Source organism: Leopardus geoffroyi, chromosome A1 (genome assembly GCF_018350155.1).
Source record: "Leopardus geoffroyi isolate Oge1 chromosome A1, O.geoffroyi_Oge1_pat1.0, whole genome shotgun sequence".
NCBI classification, from domain to species: Eukaryota; Metazoa; Chordata; class Mammalia; order Carnivora; family Felidae; genus Leopardus; species Leopardus geoffroyi.
In genome coordinates, this window is record NC_059326.1 from 22,940,638 (window position 1) to 22,967,589 (window position 26,952).

At 35.8% G+C, this 26,952-nt stretch overlaps 1 protein-coding gene across 3 annotated transcripts in view; it reads right to left on the reverse strand.

Annotated features, from left to right (window-relative positions):
- The window catches only part of RB1 (RB transcriptional corepressor 1), a 179,483-nt gene that overhangs the window by 126,685 nt on the left and 25,846 nt on the right, over positions 1–26,952 (reverse strand). For 2 of the 3 annotated variants that reach the window (XM_045475948.1, XM_045475959.1), the window contains exons 3-4: positions 10,402–10,517; positions 6,187–6,306 (exon numbers count right to left, since the gene is read on the reverse strand). In XM_045475948.1, the coding sequence (XP_045331904.1) occupies positions 6,187–6,306; positions 10,402–10,517 (236 nt within the window). The remainder of the gene's footprint in view (positions 1–6,186; positions 6,307–10,401; positions 10,518–26,952) is intronic. The other variant, XM_045475970.1, reaches the window with a different exon arrangement.

The window sequence follows — 26,952 nt, forward strand, 5'->3', positions numbered from 1 at the left end:
TGATCTAGTTAGAATCTCAGATCAGGTCGTAAAAGTTTATTTAACTATTAGTCTCACTAAAATAACTCAACAGTACTATAAACCATGTTTTTTTAGGACAATGGTGGAGTAAAAATTTCCACAGACCTGTTTCCCAGTGTAGTAACTATAATTGGTTGAAATTATTTTAAAAATCATTTAAAGTCTCTGGAAATTCTCCTGAGGGAATACAGCAAAAAACGAAACATTTGTTCATGAAAATCTACTAACTCTTGGTAAAAACAAAAAATAGACTAGAATTCATAGCAAAACTCACTTCCTCCTCCTCTTTAGCTCAGCATCATAAAGCTCTACCCTGGGCAGGTGCAGCCAAGACACAGGACTCCCTCTCTCTGCAGTTCCCAGCCCAGAACTATCACTCTGGGAAAGGAAGGTGGCCAGAATTTCTAATCACCCCCAGCTTTGTATGCAGAAAGTCTATCCCAGGCAAGAGTAACTGGGAGGTCTAGAGCTCCCTTCCTCCACTTAGCTCCCACTCAAAGGGTACAAGTTCTATTCCAGGCACAGCTGATCAAGAATACTGGGGCCTTGACTTCTTTTACCCCACTTAGTTCACAGTACAGAGGTTCCAGATATGAAAAGCAATCTGAGAAGATTAGGGGCTACCATGTTTTCTCAGTGCCCTACTCTTAAAGTGGAAATGACATTCTAAGAGAAGAGGTGCACATTTCCCATTCTGACCTCATAGCAGTGGCAAAGTGATGCCCAGGAAAGAGGCAAGTCTTCAGAAAAAAGAGGTCTGAAGCTCTCTCCAAAGGAAATAACTTCATTTGGAACACAGTGTGGGAACTTTCAAGGCTAGGTGCCATTGAAAACAATGGAAATTTTGGTGGTGAGCATGTAAGAGGAGGCTAGCAATTGTATGAAAGCAACAAGCTGAACCCTAGACCACTTAGGAGAGAACCAGGGGAAGAAGGAGCTAAGAAGAGCTCAAAAAGAACAAGCCTCAAGGCTGACCTCAAAGACTATTTCTGAAAAGGGAGCCAATTTAATGAGATCAGACTGTGAAACAATTTGAGGCCCAGACATTGTCAAAAACTGCAAAATAATCATTCACCAGTTAATGGAAGGTATATCAACAAAGTGGTTAACTTAACAAGAGAGATCAGGGGGAAAAAGACTGTCAAAGAGAACCTCTTGAAAATGAGTCACCTCAGAGTGACTGTGCACATGTCCAATGGCTACACTGAAGAGCATTATCAAAGGCTGCACACTGTGGGACTAACATACTTCACTGAAATAACACAGCTAGGCCACCAAACAAATGCAGAACGACAACAGAAAGCCCCACAACATAGGAGAATCAGTACCTAGACTTACTAGGGTGTTATCAAAATGTTCAGTTTTCAAGAATAAATGAAAATATGCAAAGAAATAGGAAAGTATGAACTCTACATGAGAAAAAAGCATGCAATAGAAATTGCATTAAAGAGAGCCCAGATGTCAGACTTAAAGACTTCAAAGGAGCTGTTATAAATATATCCCCCCCCCAAAAAGTAAGTAAATAAATATATCCAGATAACTAAAAGAAATCATGCTTAAGGAACAAAGAAAGGTATTCTGATATTGTCTCATCCAATAGAGAATATCAATAAAGAGATATTATTTTAAAAGAACCAAATGGAAATTTGAGTTGAAAAGTACAACAACCAAAATGAAAAATTCACTAGATAGGCTCAACAGATCTGACCTGGCATAAGAAAGAAACACTAAACTTGAAGACAGACCAAAAGAGATTATGGTGTGTGAAGAACAAAGAGGCGGGAAAAAAGAAGAAAAATGAAGAGGTTCACAGAAATGTGGGACACCAAAAAACACACCAATACATGAGTAATGGGACCAGAAGTGGGTGGAGAGAGAGGAGCAGAAAAAAAAAAATTTAAAGAAATAGCTGAAAACTTCCTGAATCTGATGAAAAAACATTAATTTACATACCCAAAACACATAAACTCCAAGAAGGATGAATGTAAAGGAATCCATACCCAGATATATGACAGTAAAGTGTTAAAAGACAAAGAGAAAAATAGGAAAAAGATGATACAGCATGTAGAAAGGAACCCAGTAACATTAACAGCTGACTTCTCATGAAACAATGAAGATCAGAAGGCAGTAAGATTACATATTCAAAGTGCTGAAAGAAAAAAAATGTTAACCAAGAATCATATCCAGCAAAACTGTCAAGAGTGAAAATAATAAAAGAGACATTACCAAATAATAAAAGAGAATTTGTTGATAGCAGACTCATTAGAAATACTAAATACTAAATATTTCTCACAAGAAATACTAAAAGAAGCTCTTCAGGCTGAAAATAAGTAACACTAATTCATATCCACGTGAAAAAACAAAGAGCACAGGAAAAGGTGAAATTATTGTGCTATAAAAGATGGTAATAACTGCGTATTTCTTCTCATAACTGATGTGAAAGCAACTGTATAACACGGTATGTATATAACTGTATTTTGGGGGCTATAACATATAGAAATGTAATCTATTTGCACAAAAGAGGTGGGTGGCATCAAAGCTGTGTTGGAGTAAACAAATGACACTAGATGGTAAACTGAATCCATAGGAACAAATGAGAAGAACAAGAAATGGCTTAATAAGACAATTAATGTAACAAACTCTATAAATACACACTTGCTTTTCTCTATACTCTCAACTACTTTAAAAGACATACAACACAAATGTCTGTAAACTGATAAATAAAATGTGATAAAACCATACAGTGGAATATTGCTCCATAATAAATAGTAACAAGTAGTGAAACATGCTACAACATGGATAATCCATGAAAACATGCTAAGTGAAAGAAGCCAGTCACCAAAAATATGTAAATAAAAAAATGTATACAGACAAAATTACTACCTTATAATAAAAAGTAGTTTATAATTACAAAAAGGACTTTTTGTAATTATAGAAAAGATGTTTAATGTCCAAAGCATTGTTTTAAACTGTAACTTAATGTAACTCAAACTAAAATGCCCTCATACAGTAAAAGATAATCGCATTCAATATATGTCCATGCTATTATGGTAGCCACAAGCACTTACAGCAAGCTACCGAACACCTGCAATGTGGCTAGTGCAAATGAAGTTGTGCTGTAAATGTGAATTATACACCAAAGTATTAAAAAATACTTAGTATGAGAAAAAGAATGTGAAATATTTCATTAATAACTTTTATATTGGTTTTATGTTTTATTAAAATATAACTCATATAGCATAAAGTTTATAATTCTAAAGTATATAAATTCAGTAATTTTAGTGTATTCACTTCGTTTTACAACCATCACTACTATCTAATTCCAGAATATTTCTATCGTCCCCCCAACCCCCCAAACAAACCCCCTATCTATTAGCAATACTCCTTGGCAATCACTAATTTACATTCTGTTTCTATGGATATGCCCATTTGGACACTTCATATAATGGAATATATGCTCTTTTGTGTCTGGCTTCTTTCACTTAGCTTAATGTTTTCAAGGTTCATCCATGTTGTAGTATCTAAAAGCACTTTTTCCCTTTAATAGCTGAACAATAAAATAATCTACCTTTGGTTATTATGAATAATGTTGCTATGAACATTTAGGCAAAAATTTTTGTGTGAATTATACATGTTGAAATGAGATATTTTGAAATATGTAAGTTAAATGAAATGTTAAAATTAATTTCACTTGTTTCTTTTTATTTTTGTCACATAGCTACTCAAGTATTTAAAATTCATGGCTTACATTATTATATTTCTCTGTAATAGCATTAACAAAGCTAATATTAACTTTAAAAGCTACCATTTATTATGCACTTAATATGTGCTGGCAAGTGAGCTAACCGGTAACATTGTCTTATTTAATTCTCACAATTGCCTTGTAAGGAAAATATTACTGGCTATATTTTAGACCAAAATTGATGTTTAGAGAAGTTAAGGAACTTTTCCTAACTCACACACTCAGTAAATGACTAAATTAATATTCATACTTAGATCTTTTTCGTCATATATATTGCCATATATATATGCACACATACAGTCTGCTCTGAAATGAATAGGCTTTGATACCACAGTTAATTTTCCTAATTGCTCTTCAGAAAAAAGTACAAATAAGATAGGAAAAAAACCTGACAATCCACTTATATAACTAGTTAATAAAAAAGGCCCAAGTGATCTGTTAAGGCCAGATCTGACTGTCATTCCAGATCAAAATCATTCAATGACTCCATCCCCTGCAAGGCAAAGTCCAAGCTCACTTTCAGTCTGAACCCTTCCTACCGTATTTCAGCCATCAGCAAAACAAAGTACATAATGCTACTGCTTTGCCTTTGTACACATGCTAATCACTCTGCCTGGGAAGTTCAGTCACAGTTCCTACACATTTTGCTTGGTGAATTTATCCTTAAGCCTTTTCAGATATTGCATTTTATAGTTTTTACTTGATCAAAAGTACCCTGCAATTACCCTTCTCACCCTTGAACATACACGACATTTTGCCCACTATATAATTTCTACTTCTCATATATAATCTTCTAAAAGAGAGCATCACATGCATTACTGCACTTATTTTTATTAAAGAATATAATTTATTTACTATAAGCTTCTTGATGATCATAGTGTCATAGATTTTATATCCCCAGCACCTAACATATAACTGAGTACTAACAGACAGTTAATGCTTGTTGTAGTTTCTTAATTTATTTGCAATAAAATAAGCTGATAGCTAGCCTAAAGATTCTTAAAGTATATTCTACAAAACACTATTTCCAGGAGGTTTTAATTGATGTTAAATGCATATAAACAAATATTAGTAGTCTAATAAATTTAGGAAATGATGAACTCAACAGATTCCACATATTTTATTATATAGGACTTTTAAGAATCCTGAGTTGCCAATGTACAGTGTGACTCTTTAAAGGGGATATAGTATATAATTTTTCCCAAATTGGGTAAGAAATATTTTTTTGTTTTAAAAACATATGTGGAAGGGTGCTTGGGTGGCTCAGTCGGTTAAGCATCTGACTTCAGCTCAGGTAACGATCTCTTGGTCTGTGAGTTGGAGCCCTCCATCGGCTCTGTGCTGACAGCTCAGAGTATGGAGCCCGCTTCAGATTCTGTGTCTCCCTCTCTCTCTGCCCCTTCCCCACTCGCACTCGCTTGCTCTCTCTTGCTCTCTCTCTCAAAAAGAAACAATTAAAAATTTTTTAAACATTTGTGAAGGGTCATCTGGCTGACTCCATCAATAGAGCATGTGGCTCTTGCTCTTGGGGTCATGAGTTCAAGCCACATATTGGGCATAGAGCTTACTTAAGGAAAAAAAACCCCAAAAAACAACAAACAGTGGAAAGTTTACTATGTTTATTACAGGCATTGGAGTCATCACTGTCTGCATTACCTCATTTAGTACATTAAAAAACCTAAGAGGATAGGCACCATTATCAATTCAGCTTACACACTAGAAAACTAAGCACTCAAGTTAGGTAACTAGCTTGTCCAAGACCACACAGTACGTGTTGGAGCCCAAAGTAGAATACAACTTCCTTTACAACTTTTTATTTACCTAAAATATTAACTTTCATATTTTTTACCCAAGTGAAATGAGCCCCCAAGTGGACACAGCAACAGGCACATGCCAGAGATGGCATTGTATCCAGTGGCAGTGGGGACCTATCTAACACATTTATCTTAATTTTATCTTTCTCCCCATTGAACAGTAATGAAAAGTCTTCTAAACCACCACTGAGAATACAAATCATAGCTTGGTAGTATACGTCAGGTACACCTACTGCATGCTTTCTCTTTCTAAACGAAATAACACCATTAGGAAGAAGTTTAAATTTTAAGGTCACTCTTCCATTGAGAACTAGAAGTCTTCTTCTGGCAGAGAAGGCTAAAGTGGGAACTAAGCTTAAAGTTCGTTAAAACAAATGAGAAATATGAAAGGACCATATAACAATTTTGGAGGAAACATTCAGAATTGTGTATAACTGGATAAAAAAGAAAGCTATAAGAACCAAAAAAACCCCAAAAAAACTAATAGCAAAGGGGACAAATGTAAGAGGTAATATCCAACAATATTACTAAACAGAGTTCCCAGACGGAACCTAATCATGAACAGTAACATGAAAAATGGAGGTAATCCTAATAATATTTCTACTTTACCTTTCCAATTTGCTGTAGAGTGCACACAATACCTTATACTTATTCAACAGTCTTGACACAGCATTATCAACTTTGGTACTTGTATCAACTTCTTTTAGTAAATCAAAGAATTTGTAGACACTAAAAAGAAAATAACAGAAAAAAGTGAATCTGTAACTGAAAAAATGTTTTATTTCATTTTCAAAGCAGAGACATTTCAATTAAAAAGTTTATTAGCTCTACACCAAGTCACTATTATAGTCTTTAGAAGGAATTACTTTTTACATTTTACTAGACTTTGAAGAGTAAAAATCAACTAGCTTCAACTTACACCCCTGTATCTGTATACCTATGCCTACATTTATTTATACAAAAACAAGGGTTATGACAGGCATATACATACATATTTATTTCCATACCTACCCATATGCTTTGAAAATCATAAGTTCACATCTATTTATCTAATTCCAACAAAAAACATGGTTTTTTGAACACACGGTTCATTCCAGTGTTTCCATTTCCATATTTATAACTCTTCTTTCACGGTGAGAAACCTAGGATCTACTTATCTTTATTTATTCATTTAGTCAACCCCCCTGTATGTAACTACCTTCCATCTCCAAAACTATTCCCTCTCCCATATGGGCACTCTCCTCTCCTGCTCAGACTGACTCCCCATCCTAGACTGCCCTCACCCCTCTACATGGACATCTTCCTCACCCTAGGAGACTGCTGACTCCCCTCCCGTAACTGCCCTCACCTCACACGTGCCATGACTCTCTACACTGGCTTACTACACACCCTGCTTGGTCTCTGACACTGCACACCAAGCAGTCCAGATCATAATCCCCACCTCCAACCACAGCCATGTGAATGCCTTCCTTATGTCATTTGGACTCTAACATCCTTCTTGGACCCCGTGGCTCTACCCTATCACAGATGCACATACCTACTTTCTTCACTACACCCCCCCCCAGTGGTTTTAGGACTGAATTGTTGGGGAAGGGAAAATAAAAACTGAATAAAATGTTTAAGTTGTTTAAATAATCTCTTTAAATCATTCTTTATTGTTTTCTATAAAAAAATTAATCTATGTGAAATATTAACACGTTTTTCACCAATGAGAAACAGGGCACTAAAGACAGCAATCATCAACTGCACCTCACACACTCATTTCTAATCAAGATTGTCTAAGGAATTATACCAAAGCAGCTAAATGGAATAAAGGGTAGTCACCAGACCCACCCATAGGCTGTCTGGCAACTAATGAATTATAGGTTTCATTCCAAAAATGGACTGGACCCCTCAGACACTTATCTTGAGAACTGTAAAAATAAAAGCTTCAGCTAATCAACAGAGGGCAAAAAACCCAAAAGAAGGTTATTAAAATCCTCAGGATATAGAAGGGACTGGGGCAGCCACAACAAGCTATGTGGAACAAGAAATAATGTGGAGTAAATGATCATGATGCTGCTCAGAAAAGGGAATGGAGTAAATGTGTAGATACCTCCAGAGAAAAAGAAATCAACCTCAGAACAGCATTTATTCATGAACCATTCTCCATGAAAATTCCAGTTTTTATGAGATACATGGCAATATCTATGGAGGACCATGGAAACTGAATTGTTACTAGGGGTAACTTAATTGAGTATTCCTTCTGTAGCCCTTCTGTGAAGGTAAGAGAAGAGGAAAGGCTAGAGGGAGGAAAAGCAGGTATAAAAAGCCATAATTAAGACACACGGATCTGTAAGTAACTACATATTCTAGAGCAGTGCTCCATGAATTGGTACTGGTTTGTTATCCGTCCACAATTAAATAAGTACAGAAATTGAGGGTAAGCATATAAAAACTTTCACAATTTAACACTAATTTTATGCCTGCTAAATATAATAAAAATAAAAATATAAAATATAAAAATAAAAAATATTACTATAAGTTTTTCATTTCATTTTTTTTGGTAATCAATTGACATTACATATTTTTAAATGTCAGTCCATGATATACTGAGGAAAAAAGTCCTTTACCAAAGCACATTTTTTTTTTTTAATTTTTTTTTTTCAACATTTATTTATTTTTGGGACAGAGAGAGACAGAGCATGAACGGGGGAGGGGCAGAGAGAGAGGGAGACACAGAATCGGAAACAGGCTCCAGGCTCCGAGCCATCAGCCCAGAGCCCGACGCGGGGCTCGAACTCACGGACCGCGAGATCGTGACCTGGCTGAAGTCGGACGCTTCACCGACTGCGCCACCCAGGCGCCCCCCAAAGCACATTTAAGAAGCAGTGGTCTAGATAACATTACTGGGTAGTTATTAGAACAGAGAGATGCCCTAAGAAAAAGTCATAACAAGTCATTACTACATTTATTTTAGGGAGATTAGTTATGACATGCCCAATTATAAAACAGTGCTGCTTATGAATGAATACTCAGGAAAAAAGTATAGGAAAACATTTGCCAGGAAAATTCTTTCATGTTACAAATAAAAGATGTATTCGCTTTTCTCTTTCATATTTATTTAGTAGTCTATAAATAGCTATATAACACTGAATTGCAGCCATCTGTTTAATTTTATCTTTCCCAGTGGACTGAGTTTCTTGAGGTCACAGACTATTTCTCACCTCCATATCATTAGAACCTAGCACAGTATCAGAGTGCCTAACAGTTATTCCAGTTTTCTTTCTTTTTTTTTGTAGGGAAGGGCATGGAGGGGTGGTCTGTAGAAGGAAAGAGCTCAAGACCTCAACAGTACCTATGATCAAGTCGAGTCATAAATGCTGATTCTATAAACTGCTTACTTCTCTATTTGCTGTAAGCTATTTAATTCTCATATAAAGTAGCTAATAATTTTCACTTTACAGATGAGGAAACTGAGACTTAATAAAGCTAAGCAATCTGCTCCAAGTCATACAGCTTGTAAAACAACAGAGACCAGATTAAAACCTGCTCTGTCTCAACCAAAGCATCCATATTCTTTTCAATCCTCTAGGACAGATGAATCGTCTAAGTAGATGAAACATCTACCATGTAAATATACAAATTAATGTAGAAATTTACTTATATATTTAGATTATTTCTCAGTTATATAAAAATATTTTGATTTAGTGATTTTATTAACCAAGTTAAACTGAAATCTGAGCAGTAAACCAATTCTAATTCACCAGGTTAAATATAACATACAGTATTATGCTGAGTGAAATAAGTCATTCAGAGAAGGACAGATATGATAGGTTTTCACTCATGTGATCTTGAGAAACTTAACAGAAGTCCATGGGGGAAGGGAAGGGGAAAAACACAGAGAAGGAGAGAGGCAAACCACAAGAGACTCAAATACAGAAAACAAACTGAGGGTGAGGGCAAGGGGAAAATGGGTGATGGGAATTGAGGAGGGTACTTGTTGGGATGAGCACTGGGTGTTATATGTAAGCCAATTTGACAATAAATTAAATTCATAAAAAAATAATAAAAAATATACAAGGTCTTTGTTTCCACATTTTATTTGGAGGGAGTAAGAAAAAGAGTTACTGAACAACACAGCAATTTATCTCATTTAAATAAAACACCAATTATGTTTAATTCTAGATGATTTTATCCAAGAAAAAACATATACTACTACCTTTCTGGTAACATTATTTACTGTTACATTTTGTAAATACACTGCAAATGAAATGACTGGAAGTCCCACAGACTTTATCTGCTCAGGATACAGTTCAGAAGTTACTGGAAACAAATTAGTAAATGCTTCTTATAAGGCTTATAAACTCAACAACAAACATTAATTCCTAGAGCAACTATGGACACTCAGCTAAATTTCCAGTCTCAAAAAGCATATATTATGCATATATTACATTAAGCAATCTTAAACATTAATAAATCTTAGCTAAATTCCTTTAAGATAGACTTACAGTACTTTTATAAGTTTTAATCTAATAAGTCTACATTACAAACCCTTGTTCTTTTTGTCCACTTCATCAAGAGCTACAACTAGGAAAGTTCTAGAGAGTGAGAGACATGATGAAAAATTTCCCAGGACACAAACTGCGATATTCTTGAGAAAGTGCAACATAAATATACATTCATTAAGGTTTCATGAGAGAAAGTTCACTAGTTGACCTAAGTCCTTTAAAAGTTTTATTTAATTTCAACATTTCTCACTAGTTCTCTAAAGTCTATTAAGAGGAAAGTTCAGAAATACTTTTCTTTAATGGCAGAGGCCTATATTGACGTAAGAAATTTTACCTGGTTTCTATGTTTTTCTGCAGCTCAGTAAAGGTGAATGGCATCTCATCTAGGTCAACTGCTGCAATAAAGATACAGATTCCCCATAGTTCCTTTCTCCTTTGACTATAACCTTCCTGGGTACAAAAAAAAAAAAAATTCAAATATTTCATTAATTATTCACACACTGGATACTATACTAAAATTATATGATGATTTTTTTCTTACTCAATTTAACTTGCTTTTAAATTCTTATGATGGCATATAGTTGAGAGTATTTAATTCCACACTAACAAAAAATCTTTAATTTTATATTATAAAGCAAAAAATACTAGAAAGATCAAAAAGTTAAATTATAACTTACTGTGAAAAACTGAGGGGTCAGTTCTCTGAAGCAAATATTTTCATTTTTCAATAATCCAATGTCATCAGAGCCAACTTAAAAGATTTGAGTTCATAACAATTGTTTTTTTTTTTTTTAAAAGAAGGCTACTTTCTTATCTTCATTTTGCTCTGATACACTTATTTTTTTTACCAATCTACTGACTCAAGTATTTTGTAACCTCATGAAATTCATATCTCTCAGTGCCATAATTGCCTCCTTTGTAAAATGGAAATAATACATATCTCACTTGGTAAGAATTAAGTGAGAGTATACATCTAAAGCCCTTAGAATAATGCCTGGCATATAATTAGTACCTGATGAGTGATGGCTATGATTATCATTAGAATACTTTTTCCCTTAAAAATATGTATCTCTTTCTAAATATGTAAGTTTTGTAGGTAAAACTTGATTACACTAGATTGCAAACAAAAGAAATACCAAATTAGCTGATATTCTATTACACAACTGGAACAATTTGCTTACTCTCAATCAAAGGTTACAACAGAACTGAAAAGTTTATGATGAAATTTTACATTGTTTTGAAATCTCAGTTACATATAAACTTTAGGAAAAGAATTGTTCTGGATTATCAAATTTTAATAATAAAAACAGATTGTCTAACTCAACTTTTCCTTAATTTCAGCTACATGGAAAACAAATATTTTTTATTTAAGTTTTAATTACAGTATAGTTAACATACAGTGGTATATTAGTTTCAGGTGTACAATACAGGGATTCAACAATTCCATATATCACCCAATGCTCATCAGGACAAGTACACTCCTTAATCCCCATCACCTTTTTAACCCATCCCCTCACCTCCCTTCTGGTAACGATCAGTTTGTTCTTTACAGTTAAGAGTCTATTTCTTCATGTGTCTTTTCTTTTCTTTGCTGTTTGTTTTCTTTCTTAAATTCCACAATATGCAGCAATCTGTTGCATTTCTATACAAATATCTTAAAACTTACAACTATACACCCACTAGAATGGTTAAATTAAAAAGACTGACGATATGGTTGAGACAACAAATGGTTGGTAAGGATGTAGAGCAAGGAATACTCAAATACTGCTGGTGATCATGTAAAATGGTACAACCATTTTGAAAAACAAGTTTGGCAAGTTCTTATAAAGTTAAGTATATACTTTCCATAACACTTAGCAATACCACTCCTAGGTATTTATACCCAAGAGAAATGGAAACTTTGTACATAAATGTTAATAACAGCTTCAATTATAAAAACCAAAAACTAGAAAATGTCCCAATATCCAAACACTGGTGAACAGATAAACTGTGGTACAGCCATACAATGGAATGTTATTCAACAATAAAAAGGAAAAGTACTGGGGCGCCCAGGTGGCTCAGTCAGTTAAGCATCCGACTTTGGCTCAGGTCAAGATTTCACAGTTCGTAGGTTTGAGCCCTGCGTTGGGCTCTGTGCTGACAGCTCAGAGCCTGGAGCATGTTTCAGTTTCTGTGTTTCCCTCTCTCTCTGTCCCTCCTCCATGCACGCTCTCTCAATCTCTCTCTCAAAAATAAATAAAACATAAAAAAATGTTTTTAATAAATAAGGAAAAGTACTAATAAACACAACATAAACCTCAAAATTATCACATGAAAAAAAGAAGCTAGAGAAAAAAGGGTAAATCCTATATACTGTTCTTCCTTTCCTACAAAACTCTAGAAAAGGCAAAATTAATTTTTAATGGCAAAAAGTACATCAGTGGCTGCCTTGGGACAGGAGTGGAGGTGTTAGACAACAAAGGAAAGGAGAAAACTTTCTGGACCAAAAATTTCTATACTTTAATTGATGGTGGTAATTACATGGTTGAGTGCATTTATCAAGATTTATTGGGGCGCCTGGGTGGCTCAGTTAGTTAAGCATCCAACTGTGGCTCAGGTCAGGATCTCACACTCCATGGGTTTAAGCCCCGTGTCAGGCTCTGTGTTGTCAGCTCAGAGCCTGGAGCCTGCTTCAGATTCTGTGTCTCCCTCCCTCTCTCTCTGCCCTTTCCCCCACTTGTGCTCGCTCTCTCTCTCTCTCTCTCAAAATAATAAGTAAACATTTAAAAAATTAAAAAAAAAAAATTAGGAGACAGAGTCAACATGGCAGAGAAGCAGGGAGACGTGAAGGTCCCCCGCCCCTCAAACACAGGAGTATTGAGGCCAGAAGATTTGGAATTCCAGGAATCTAGGCTACAGAGTGACAGAAACATCTCCAGGGGCCAACAGATACAACTTGGCAAGCTATAAGTGGGTGATTATGAACTGGGAGAGATAAAACAGGAGGCATAGGCACAGAAGAGAAGGATCTCCTTCTGTGGAGAGACAAAAGGAAGAGACAGAGAGGCTGTGGAAGCGTAGGATTATGTTTGGACAAGAGAAAAACCTCTCTGGACCATAGTCCAGGGAATGGAAAAAACAGAAAGAACCAATGTCTAACTTGCAAACAGCCTTAGAAGTGACAATCCAGGGTTATAGGACTTTCTCCAGACTGGGGCCTGCTGCCTTGTACATGCACCTGGTGGAGAAGGGGAGCCACCCCAGGCTCAGTAGCAAGCTCAGAGGCACAAAGACAGCAGTCCCCTCCCTTGGGTGTTGTGGGAAGAAGTATATAGCCACTCTAAGGACAAAAGACCTGCCAGCCAGAGGCCCTTTGTTGGCAGGGTAGAGTGGCACTACCCTGGAATGGGGGCAGGCAGAGTGGGATCCTATAGGACATTGGGGTTTGAATCCCAGCCAAGTGCCTGGAAGGCACAGAAGACTGTGGAGCATGACAAACCACCTGCTCATGCCCAGGCAGCACTGTGAGGACAGCCTGAAGAGAGTGGTATGGGATAGCCCATCCAGGGAATAGAGACTGGGGTGTCGCCATTTTTATCCCCATCACTAATAAGGTCGCGCTTCAGGGAACAAAACAGCAGGCCCAGAGTGGAGGCAGGACCCACCTACACCAAACCACGCCCCTCCCCCTTTGTACCTGGTAACTGCTATCTACCTGAGCAAGACTGACACTAACTGAATCAGACAGCCCCTCCTCCAGACCAGCACAGCCACTGGTTTCAAGGAACCATCAGATATTGGTCCAGCAGTTTTGCATTTTCTGATTGGATTCATGGTCAATTTTTTCTTTCTTTTCTTCCTCTTATTTCTTCCCTTTTCTATTCTGGTTATTGGTTTAAGCAGACGTTTTTAATCTAGTCTTTTCATATCTCTTCTGTATCTCTTTTTTCCTTATTTTCCCCTTTCTCTCTCGAGAGTAAGCCATACAGTTTCTCTGATTTTCTGCCTGGTCATTTTTTTTTTTTTCTTTTCTTTTTACCCCACCCCTGTCATTTCTCTCTTTGTATGGTATAAGGCTTCTTCTATCACCATGCCTTTTAAAATTTTTTCCAGGGTTATTTCAATGAACAAATCAAAGTATACCTGGTGGAAGGTCCAAGCCACCACTACAAGTAGGGAGATAGAGCAACCAGAGTCACAATAACAGACAGCACACAACACACTCCAAAAACACATCCTGAATGACCAGGCCCTGGACAGTGTATGACCCCTTTTTAATATAGTAGTGCTTGTAGGTGAAGGACACTTAACAAGCTATTAAAACACTTAAAGGGCAGAAAACTAGCTAAAATGATGAAATGGAAGAATTCCCTCAAAAGAAATTTCAGGAAGAAATGACAGACAATTTCTCAAAACAGATATAAACAATATATCTGATAAAGAATTTGGAATAATAGTCATAAGATTAATAGCTGGGCTTGAAAAAGGCAGTAAGACAGCAGAGAATCTATTGCTGCAGAGATCAAGGAACTAAGAAATAGTCACAACAAATTAAGAAATGGTATATATGAGGTGCACAATAAAGTAGATGCAGTGACAGCAAGGACAGAGGAAGCAGAGGGGAGAATAAGTGAAATAGAAGATAAAATTATGGAAAGTGATGAAGCCGAGAAAAAGATAAGAAAATACCAGACTATGAGGGGAGAATTAGAAAACCAAGTGCTTCAATGAAATGTACTAATATCCATATCATAGGAGTTCCAGAAGAAGAGAAAGAGAAAGGGGCAGAAGGTTTACTTGAACAAATTGTAACTGAGAACTTCCCTAATCTGAGGAAGGAAGCAGACATCCAAATCCAGGAGGCACAGAAAACTCCCTTCAGATTCAACAAGAATAGGTCTTCACCATGGCATATCAGAGTGAAACTGGCAAAATACAAAGATAAAGAGAGAATTCTGAAAGCAGCTAGGGACAAACAGGCCTTAACCTACAAGGGTAGACATATTAGGGTAGTAGCAGACCTGTCCACTGAAACCTGACATGCAAGATGGGAGGGGCAGGAAATATTCAATGTGATAAATAGGAAAAATATTCAGCCAAGAATCATTTATCTGGCAAGGCGGTCATTCAGAATAGAAGGAGAGATAAAGGCTTTCCCAGACAAACAAAAACTGAAGGAGTTCATGAGCACTAAACCAGCCGTGCAAGACATGCTAAGGGGGACTATGTGAGTGGAATGCTGTAAAGACTACAAAGGACCAGAGCTATCACTACAAGCATAAAACCTACAGATAGCACAATGACATTAAATTTGCATCTTTCAATAATAACTCTAAGTGTAAATGGACTAAATGCCCCAATCAAAAGACACAGGTATCAGAATGGGTAAAAAACTAAGATGCATCTATATGCTATCTACAAGAGACTCACTTTAGACATGAGGACACCTTCAGATTGAAAGTGAGGGGATGGAGAACCATCTATCATGCTACTGGAAGTCAAAAGAAAAGCTGGAGTAGCCATACTTATATCAGACAAACTAGGTTTTAAACTAAAGGCTGTAACAAGAGATGAAGAAGGGCATTATATCATAATTACAGGGACTATCCATCAAGAAGAGCTAACAATTATAAATGTTTATGTCCCCAACTTGAGAGAACCCAAATACATAAATCAATCACAAACATAAGCAATCTTATTGATAAGAATACGGTATTTGCAAGGGACTTTAAAACTCCACTTATAACAATGGACAGATCATATAGGCAGAAAATCAATAAAGAAACAATGGGCTTGAATGATACACTGGACCAGATGGACTTGACAGATACATTCAGAACTTCTCATCCAAAAGCAGCAAAATACACATTCTTCTCAAGTGCACATGGTACATTCTCCAAGATAGATCACATACTGAGTCACAAAACAGCCCTCAATAAATGTAAAAGAATTGAGATCATACCATGCATATTTTCAGATCACAATGCTATGAATCTTGAAATCAACCACAAGAAAGAATTTGGAAAGCCTCCAAATGCATGGAGGTTAAAGAACATCCTACTAAAGAATGAACAAGTCAACCAGGCGATTAAAGAAGAAATTAAAAAACAAATGGAAGCAAATGAAAATGAAAACATAACAGTCCAAACCCTTTGGGATGCAGCAAAAACAGTCCTAAGAGGTAAATACATTGCAATCCAGGCCTATCTCAAAAACAAGAAAAATGCTGAATACAAAACCTAACCTCACACCTAAAAGAACTAGAAACATAGCAGCAAAGAAACCCCAGAATGAGCAGAAGATAAATAATAAATATTAGAGCAGAAATAAACAATACAGAATTCTAAAAAAAACTCATCAATGAATCTAAGAACGGATATTTTGAAAGAATAAACAATATTAATAAAACCCTAGCCAGACTTCTCAAAACCTGAGAGAACCCAAATAGATAAAACCACGAATGAAAGAGGAGAAATCACAACCAACATCACAGAAATACAGTTAGGAGACAATACTGTGAAAAATTATATGCCAATAAACTGGACAACCTGGAAGAAATGGATAAATTCCTAGACACCCACACACTACCAAAAGTCAAATAGAAAGAAATAGAAAATTTGAACAGACCCATAACCAGCAAAGAAATTGAATCAGTTATCAAAAATCTCCCAACAAGTAAGAGTCCTCGACCAGATGGCTTCCCAGGGGATTTCTACCAGACATTTAAAGCCCAGTTAATACCTATTCTTCTCAAGCTGTTCCATAAAATAGAAACAGAAGTAAAGCTTCCAGACTCATTCTATGAAGCCAGCATTACCTTGATTCCCAAATCAGAGACCCCACTAAAAAGGAGAATTACAGGCTGAACCTGGATACAAAAATTCTTAACAAGATACCAGCAAATCAAATTCAACAGCATATTATAAGAATTATTCTCCATGATCCAGTGGGATTCATTCCTGAGCTGCAGGGCTGGTTCAATATTCACAAATCAACCAATGTGATACATCACATTAATAGAAAAAAGGATAAAAGCCATATGATCCTGTCAACAGATGCAGAAAAAACATCTTAATAAATACAGCATCCTTTCTTAATAAAAACCCTCAAGAAAGTTGGGATGATAGAAGGAACATAACTTATCATAAAAGCTCTATATGAAAAGCCCACAGCTAATATCATCCTCAATGGAGAAAAATTGAGAGCTTTCCCCCCTGAGATCAGGAACACTACAGGGATGTCCACTCTCACCACTGTTGTTTAACACAGTATTGGAAGTCCTAGCCTCAACAATCAGAAAACAAAACGAAACAAAAGGCATCCAAATTTGCAAAGAAGTAAAACTTTCACTATTTGCAGATGACATGATACTATACATGGAAAACCTGAAAGACTCCACCAAAAAACTGGTGGAATGGAAACATGAATCTATTAGCAAAGTCGCAGGATACAAAAATCAATGCACAGAAATCGGTTGCATTTCTATGCACCAATAATGAAGCAACAGGATAAAAAAAAAAAAAAAACAACAAGAAATTGATCCCATTTACAACTGCACCAAGCACCATAAAATACCTAGGAATAAACCTAACTAAAGATGTAAAAGATCTACATGGTTAAAACTATAGAAAACTTATGAAAGAAACTGAAAAAGACACAAAGAAATGAAAAACATTCCAGGCTCAGGGATTGGAAGAACAAATGTTGTTAAAATGTCAATACTACCCAAAGCAATCTATTCATTCATCGCAATCCCAATCAAAATTGCACCAACATTCTTCTCAGAGCTAGAACAAACAATCCTAAAATCTGTATGGAACCACAAAAGACCCCGAACAGCCAAAGTAATGTTGAAAAAGAAAAACAAAGTGGGAGGCATAACAATCCCGGACTTCAGCCTCTACTACAAAGCTGTACTCATCAAGACAGTACGGTATTGGGACAAACACAGACACACAGACCAAGGGAATAGAGAACCCAGAATTGGACCACAAATGTATGGCCAACTAATTTTTGACAAAGAAAGAATATCCAATGGAAAAAAGACCATCTCTTTAGCAACTGGTGCTGGGAGAACTGGACAGCAACATGTAAAACAATGAAACTGGACTACTTCCTTACACTATACACAAAAATAAACTCAAAATGGATGAAGGACCTGAATGTGAGACAAGAAACCATCAAAACCCTAGAGGAGAAAACAGACAACAACCTCTCTGACCTCAGCTGCAATAACTTTTTACTCAACAGTTCTCCAAAAGCAAGGGAAATAAAAGCAAAAATGAACTACAGGGACCTCATCAAGATAAAAAGCTTCTGAGCTTTTTATTCAGTCAGTAAGAAAATTTAGTCAGCAAGAAAGTGCTAAATTTATACAAAGCAGGAAAGAGAAAAATTAGGAATACTGAGAAACCATTAAGATATTAAAACTTTAATTACACATTATAGTTTAAATTAAAATCTACAATCAACACTTGAAGAGGCTACCTATTAGTAGCATTTAGTTCACTTGAACCACCCAAATGATAACCCCCAATTGATGACTTCAACTTGCTGCTTTAAAATGCACTAACTTACAAAAGAGCTCCACCAAGTGGTAAAAGAAATCATCTTGGACGCATTAGAAAATTACTATTCATGCTGTCACAACTTAACTAACATGAATTTAAATTCAATTTTAAAACTTAAAAATACTATTATCTCTAATTTTCACTTTTTAAAATATTAGCCACAACCAAGATGAAAATAAGCCTGAAAAACTTAACAGAAGACCATGGGGAAGGAAAAAAAAAAAGGTAGAGAGGGAGACAGCCAAACCATAAGAGACGCTTAAAAACTGAGAATAAACTGAGGGTTGAGGGGGGTGGGAGGGAGGGGTGGGTGATGGGCACTGAGGAGGGCACCTGTTGGGGATAAGCACTGGGTGTTGTATGGAAACCAATTTGACAATAAATTTCATATTTAAAAAAACTCAAAAAAAAAGCCATAAAAAACATGCTTTTTAACTCTGGGTCAAAAGGACAGACACATCCTTACACTTGATTCACAGGACTGAAATGAGTGACTAGCAACAAGGTTACAAATTACATGTATTACAGGAATATATTAGAGGAATAGAGGGGGTAAGAGCTGTCTTTATCTTCTACTCTTGGATTTCTTCCTCACCAAGACTGTATGTAGGAACCAAAGGGATAACAGACTAATATGCCAGAAAATCCCACCTCCCTCACTTGTGTAATACTGGCTGACAGCAGTCAGCATTAAGGACAATTCTTCAATGTGCTCAGAAGAAGCAGAAATTAAGAGTGACACAGCCAAGAAGATGAATATAAAAGCTAACCTTACTTGCACTCAATCACATTTTTGATACAACACACGGCTGAATCAGCCATCCAGTTACACAATGCCCTTGTGAGAGAGAATTGACTCTACTCCAAGAAAAGTAAGTACCTAGCAAGTTCAGATTTACCTGGCCCACTGCCCAAGAGACGGGGCTCCCTCCATTAAGAACTTCCACAGAACTCAGTGGATAGCACTACCCAAGCACTTAATAGAACTGTGATTTACTTGTTTTTATTTGTCTGTATTTCAACTAGTCCATAAGCATTTGGAAGGCAAAAGAGTTATACCTAATTAATTACTGTACCACCCAAGAGCCTAATACAGTATTCACAATAACTTGGTATTAAATGTGTATTAAAAAAAAAAAAAAAGCAGTAGTAATAGCCATACCCCATATAGGATAGAATAGCTTTTTTGTCTTTATCTTTTTTTTCCCTTAGTATGCTCAGAAAAACAAGCAACACTTCAATCACCAGTACAAAATGTAAGGTACAATGATTGGTTCTACTATAGTTTCTTCAACTCTCATTCACATTGATAACAACTAGTGAGTATGAACAAGAGTAACTCACAGGGACACAAGAGTGGCTCTGTTGGTTAAGCATCTGACTCTTGGTTTCAGATCAGGTCATGATCTCACTGTCAGTTCGAGCCCCGTGTCGGGCTCTGAACTGACAGCATGGAGCCTGCTTGGGATTTCTCTCTCCCTCTCTCTCTCTCTGCTCCTCCCCAGCTTGCTCTCTCAAAAAATAAAATAAATTAAACATTTAAAAAAAGTAACTTACACAAAGAAATGATATTACAGGCCTCATTTTCTAAATAGGTGACACACAACTGACCTGGAACTTAGTTTCTGGTCCAGCTCTCTGCTTAGTTTATTGAGTCAAAGGCCCAAAGATGATCTACCCCAGAAGATATAATCATATAGAAGAAAAAGCTGCCACCAAGCTCAAACAACCATTAATTAATTGGCTTTTCTGTAAAAGATCTATGAAACTGTTATCTACTACTCTTAGAAACAAGGTTGAAAAACATTGAAGAGACAGATCAATTCCTACAACTCAGATTCAATTATATGGATAAAAGGTATCTTCCAAAGTTTGAATGCCAACTCCTTCTACCAATATAGCATATACTACTTGAAAAAAGAAAAACTTCAATAATGAATAAATGAGCTGGCATTAGAATAAAAATCCCAAGTAGGAAAGGAACTGAAAGAGATCAGTAATTGTCAAAGCATTCTGTGGTCTGGGAGTTTCTAGGGTTCCAAGTCATAAAATGATAATCTTTGGGAAATTTTCCTATATTTAAAAAAACTTTAAGAAAACCCATATGTTCACTTTCCATAAAGCTTCAATTATTAAACAGCCATCTAGTTACACAATGTCCTTGTGAAGAGGGCACTTACTTGTTAGAATGGGCATTTATCGCTTCTGTTAGAATTCAATGCAGCATGGTAATACAATTTACCTTTATGTTGATAAAAAAACAATGACTGCCAGCTTTAGGTCTTGAATAAAACTAGGAGAAATAGACTTAATAAACAAAGTTTGGAGACCTTCTGAAACAGAGGTAAGGTGAGGGGAAATTAATAATAAATATTTAGTAGTTTTGAGTGCAATATGATTCTGATTCAACTTACCTTAAAAAATAGTTTGTACCATGAGAAAATCAAGGTATATATAAAAGAGATAAATTAAGACACAAACAGGATTAGGAATGTTTGATAAAATAATTCACTTAAAAACTCCTAAATATCTAGGTCTCATACAAACTTGATTATCTGTTTATAGCTGAATATAAAACAGAGAGAAATAACTACCAATGACATCAATAATCATGTACATCAGGCTTCTAACATTACAATGCATACAATTTTTTAAAGTTTATTTATTTATTTTGAGAGAGAGAGAGAGAGAGAGAGAGCGTGCGCAAGCAGCATGGGGGCATAAAGAGAGGGGAGAGACAGAATCCCAAGCAGGCTCTGCACCGTCAGCACAGAGCCCAATGTGGGGCTCGAACTCACCTACCGTGAGATCATGACCTGAGCCAAAGTTGGCCACTTAACCGAATGAGCCACCCAGGTGCCCTTACAATGCATGTAAATAAGGAAAAATATTAATTCACTGGCAGATCATTTATTTCAAAGCAACATCTGCTGTTAATCTAGCATACTTGGAAGCCCATGACAATCTCTACAGTCATTTTAATCCTACGGAAGAGTTTGATGTATTCTTCTGATATCTACTTCTAACAGGGGGGATAAAAATTCAGATTTGGCTCTATGTTTGTGCAGAATGAGGGGGCAGATTTTTTAAAAAGGAAATACATTGGGGCGCCTGGGTGGCTCAGTCAGTTGGGCATCCAAATTTGGCTCAAATCATGATCTCACTGCTCATGAGTTCGAGCCCCGTGTCGGGCTCTGTGCTGACAGCTCAGAGCCCGGAGCCTGCTTCAGATTAGGTCTCCATCTCTCTGCCCCTCTGCTGCTCGCTCTCTCTCTCTCTCTCTCTCTCTCAATTATAAAAAAAAATAAATTAATTAATTAATTAATTAAAAGAAAATACATTATGGCTGGTTTTCAATAATCTGTATCCCAAAAGGTACTAGAAAGAATTTTTTTTAAAAATTTAACAAAACTATAAATAAGATTAAGAAAAAAAAATCCAAAATATATGGATAAAGAACTTAAGCATTTTTGGGAAGGGTAATTTGGGGACATTATTCTCTTATTCATTAAATTAATTCAATAGTTATTTATTAAAAGCCTACTAAGCACCAAGTACTATTTTAACTGCTCAGAATACATCAGTAACAAAATAAACATTCTTGTGTCCTGGAGCTGACATTTTAAAGGGAGGGGAAAGACAATAAACAAGAATCAGTTTAAATAAGTATACTATACACTATATTATAAAAAGAACAGAGTAAAGTGAATAGAGAATTTGAGAAAAAAAGTGAGATTAAACACTATTAAACAGGGTGGTAGGTCTCACTGGAAGAGTGAAATCTGGGCAAAGACTGTCATTCTATGAACAAAGACATCATCTATTAAAATATCTATTAAATTTTGACCCAATGATTCCACCTCTAGCAGTCTACACTACAGAAATCATGTTACTTGTGCATTAAATGTGGATAGAAGGATATTCATTGCATACAACATTTATAATATCAAATATTCAAAAATAAACTATATGTTTACCAAGAGGGGAACACATAAATAAATTATATGTCCATACAATAGAAAATACATTTACTAAAAATATCAAGCTAACCCCAAAGGGCGAGGTACTCTTCAAGACACATGGCTCCATGAAAAAAGCAAGGTGCGGAACAATGCAAAAGCTAGAAACTTTTATTAGTCGCTTTTGGAGGGAAAATGTAGGTGGCTGAGGGATAGGAATGAGAGCAACTTTTCACTATTTACATTTTTATGTCTCTTGAATCTTGAACCATGTGAGTCTAATGCCTACTCCAATAATAATAAAAAGTAATGAATTTTTAAAAAGTGTAAATAAATAATAAAACCTCAATTAGGTAAAATAAAAATCCTTGTGTGTGTGTGGTGAGGTTAAAGGAGGAAGGATTGGCGGTACAAAGTGAATAAAAAATCTATCAATGGTTCTTTCTACAAAGGTAGGAATACAAAGAAGTCAATATATATATATATATATATATATATATATTCACTTTTTACTCTATTACTATAAAACCTGATCTCTTAAAAACAAGTACATTTGAACTTTGAGTATATGATTTTTTCTTTGAAATTTTGAAAGCCAAATATAATGCTGATAAAAAAATAACAGGAGAGATGTTAGTATCTGAAAAACTGCATGCTATAATGCCTTGGAAGTTGATATCCAAAATAGTAAATAATCAGTTACAAGATTCATGGTGACCACAAAATTAAATAAATTAGTTCTCAGAAGAAGCCAAGCTGATCTTTATTCACAGATGAGGATAAAACTCCTTGCATAGGCCCAGAAGAAAATACACTGCAGTAAATAATACTGCCTAACACTGAAAACTTTAATGAAGGAAAAGCAATTTTAAAAGGAGGCAGCCCAATTATACATTATTATAATAATTTCACTGTATGTAATTATATATTAGACATATCTGAGTATTTCATGATGAAAGTTCATAATGAACTTTAATAATGTTATCTGCTATACATATTAAGTATAAAACATTAAATGGTGGAAAAAATAGGAAAGAAACAGTTTAGGAATGAGAATAGAAAAGTGGGGGGAAAAAAATCAAACCAAAAATGGTTTTTTAAAGAAATCACCAAAATAGAGAAACTTTTAGTTAGACTCACCAAGACAAAAGGCTTAAGTTAGCTAAAATTAGGAATGAAATAAGGACATTAAGACCAACCTTATAGAAATAAAAAGAATTGTAACATGAATGCTATAAATAACCACATGCCAACAAATTAGATAACATAGATGAAATGGACAAATTCCTTGAAAAGGACAAACTACCAAAACTGACTCAAAAATAAACAATCTGGGGGCGCCTGGGTGGCTCAGTCGGTTAAGCGTCCGACTTCAGCCAGGTCATGATCTCGCGGTCCGTGAGTTTGAGCCCCGCGTCGGGCTCTGGGCTGATGGCTCAGAGCCTGGAGCCTGTTTCCGATTCTGTGTCTCCCTCTCTCTCTGCCCCTCCCCCGTTCATGCTCTGTCTCTCTCTGTCCCAAAAATAAATAAAAAAAAAACGTTGAAAAAAAAGAAAAAAAAAAAAAAAAAAAACTTTAAAAAAAAAAAAAATAAACAATCTGAATAGACCTACAGTAAAAGATAGAATAGTAATTTTAGAACTTCCCATAGGGAAAATTCCAGGCCCAGATAGCTTCACTGATGAATTCCAAACATTTTAAAAGGAATTAATATCAACTCATCAAATTCCCATAAAAATCTCTTAAGAGGGAAGATTCCCCAACTTATTCTGTGAGAAACCAGTATTACCCTGATACTAAAATCAAACAAAGATATTACAAGGAAAGACAACAGAGAGAAAATCTATGAGTATAAGCCAAAAATCCTCAAGAAAATACTAGCAAACCAAATTCACAAACATATACAGAAGATTATACACAATGACCAAGTAAGACTTATCCTAGAAATGCAATGCTGGCTTACGATCTGAAAATCAATTAATGTAATACCAATAAAAGAAAAAAATCACATATCATATATCAATAGACACAGAAAAATCATTTGGCAAATCCAAAATCATGTGATAAAACACTAAATGCAAGAGGAAGAAAAGGGAACTTCCTCAACCTGATGAAAGGCATCAAAAAGATCAGGAAAGACAACAATGCCCCCCTTGCTATTCTGTTCACCAATGTACTGGATGTTCTAGTCAGGGCAATTAGGGAAGAAAAACAAATAAAAACGTATCAAGAAAAGAAAGAAGTCAAACTATCTGTATCTGCAGACAATGTGATCCTGTATAAATAAAATCCTAAGGAATTTACTAAGACACTATTTGAACTAATAAATTTAGCAAGTTTGCAGGGGACAAAATAAACACACAAAAATCAACTGTATTTCTATACACCAGCAATGAAAAAACTGAAAACGAAATTAAGAAAACAATTCTATGTATAATATCATGGACAAGAATAAAATACTTAGGAATAATTTTTAAGGTAAGACTTGTACCCTAAAACCCAAAAATATCACTGAAAGTCAACAACATCTAGATAAATGGAGAGAGACATTTCATGCTCACAAATCTGAAGACTTAATATTGTTAAGATGGCAATACTCCCCAAACTGATCTACTGATCTGCCATAATCCCTATTGAAATACCAACTGTCTTTCTAATAGAAATTGACAAATTCATTGTAAAATCCATATGGAGAGAGGATTCTGAGAAGATGGCAGAGTAAGAAGCAGAAATCTATCTCCCTACCTAGATAACAATTATACTGAAGGAATGTCTTTGATGTAACTATTTTGTAACTCTGGAGTCTATTAAAGGCTTTCGATTTCCAGGGAAAGGCACAGACCACAAATTATGGCTAATTTCTCTTGATTTCAGCTCTTAAAACAGTAGCAGCTACTCTTGCCAACCCTCAGCTACCCTGCAGGCAGCTGTGCACATGTTCCTGGAATAGCTTACACACAGTCCACAGGAGTCAGAGTGAGCAAAAAGGACTCTTTCAAATTTCAGAGATATATGTTCTAATCACTGACTGCTGCTACTCATCACAGAAATGCAAAGAAGTGGGGGCTACTGTTGTGCCTCCTCCTTTGGTTGAAGTGACTTCCAGGGGATTTAAAGGATCTGTGCCTTTTTCTTTTTCCACTTTTGGGAGTGAGACATTGGTAACTAGATAACTGTAAAGCAATCACATATACAAAGAAAATAAAAAAGACAGTGCATGTTCAGAGAAGTCACGGGCTCAGAAAAGACCTGAGAAGACCTTAATCTTATACCCCACACTGATTTTTGGCAGAAACATGCACTACAACAACCAAAAAAGAAAACAAAATGAAAAATAAAACCCAAAAAACAGCAAGCCCTAGGAAAAAAGGGAGAATCTGATTTTCAGACTTACCACATTACTGGATTCAAATGTCCAGTTTTCCACAAAAAAGAATCACAAAGCATATAAAGAAACAGGAAAGTATGATTCACTCAAAGGAAAAAAAAAAAAAAGACCAACAGAAACTGTTGTTGAAAAAGAACTGATGGCAGATATACTAGATGAAGAATTTAAAACAATGATCCTAAAGATGCTCAAAGAACAAAAGGAAGACGTGAACAAAGTCAAGAAAATGACAAACAAAATGGAAATATCAAGAGAAAGAAAATCTAAAAAGAAACAAAAAAAATTCTGGAGCTGGAAAGTATATAACTAAAATGAAAAATTCACCTAGAGAGATTCAAAGGTAAAAGAAAAAACAACAACAAACGTGAAGATAGGATAGTGGAAAGTATAGAGTCTGGGAAACAGAAAACAAATTGAAGAAAAGGAAACAAAGACTAAGGGACCTACAGGACACCATCATATGATTTATGGGAGTTCCCCAAGGAAAAGAGAGAGAAAAGGGCAGAGAGAATATTTAAAGAAATAATGGCCAAAAACTTCCAAAATGTGTTAAAAGATGAATATAAACATCCAAGAAACTCAACAAACTCCAAGTATGATGAACTGAAAGACACTCCTACCAGGACGTACTATAATCAAGATGTCAAAAGTTCAAGTCAAAGGCAGAATTTATAAAGCAGCAAGAAAGAAGCAACCCATCGTGTACAAAGAAGCTTCAGTGATTATCAACAGATTTCTCGTTAGAAATTCTGAAGGCCAGAGATAGTACACTGATATATTAAAAATGCTCAAAGGAAAAAACTGTCAGCCAAGACTGCTATATCCAACAAAACTATTCTTCAAAAATCAAAGAGAAGGGGCGCCTGGGTGGCACAGTCGGTTAAGCGCCCGACTTCAGCCAGGTCACGATCTCGCGGTCCGTGAGTTCGAGCCCCACGTCAGACTCTGGGCTGATGGCTCAGAGCCTGGAGCCTGTTTCCGATTCTGTG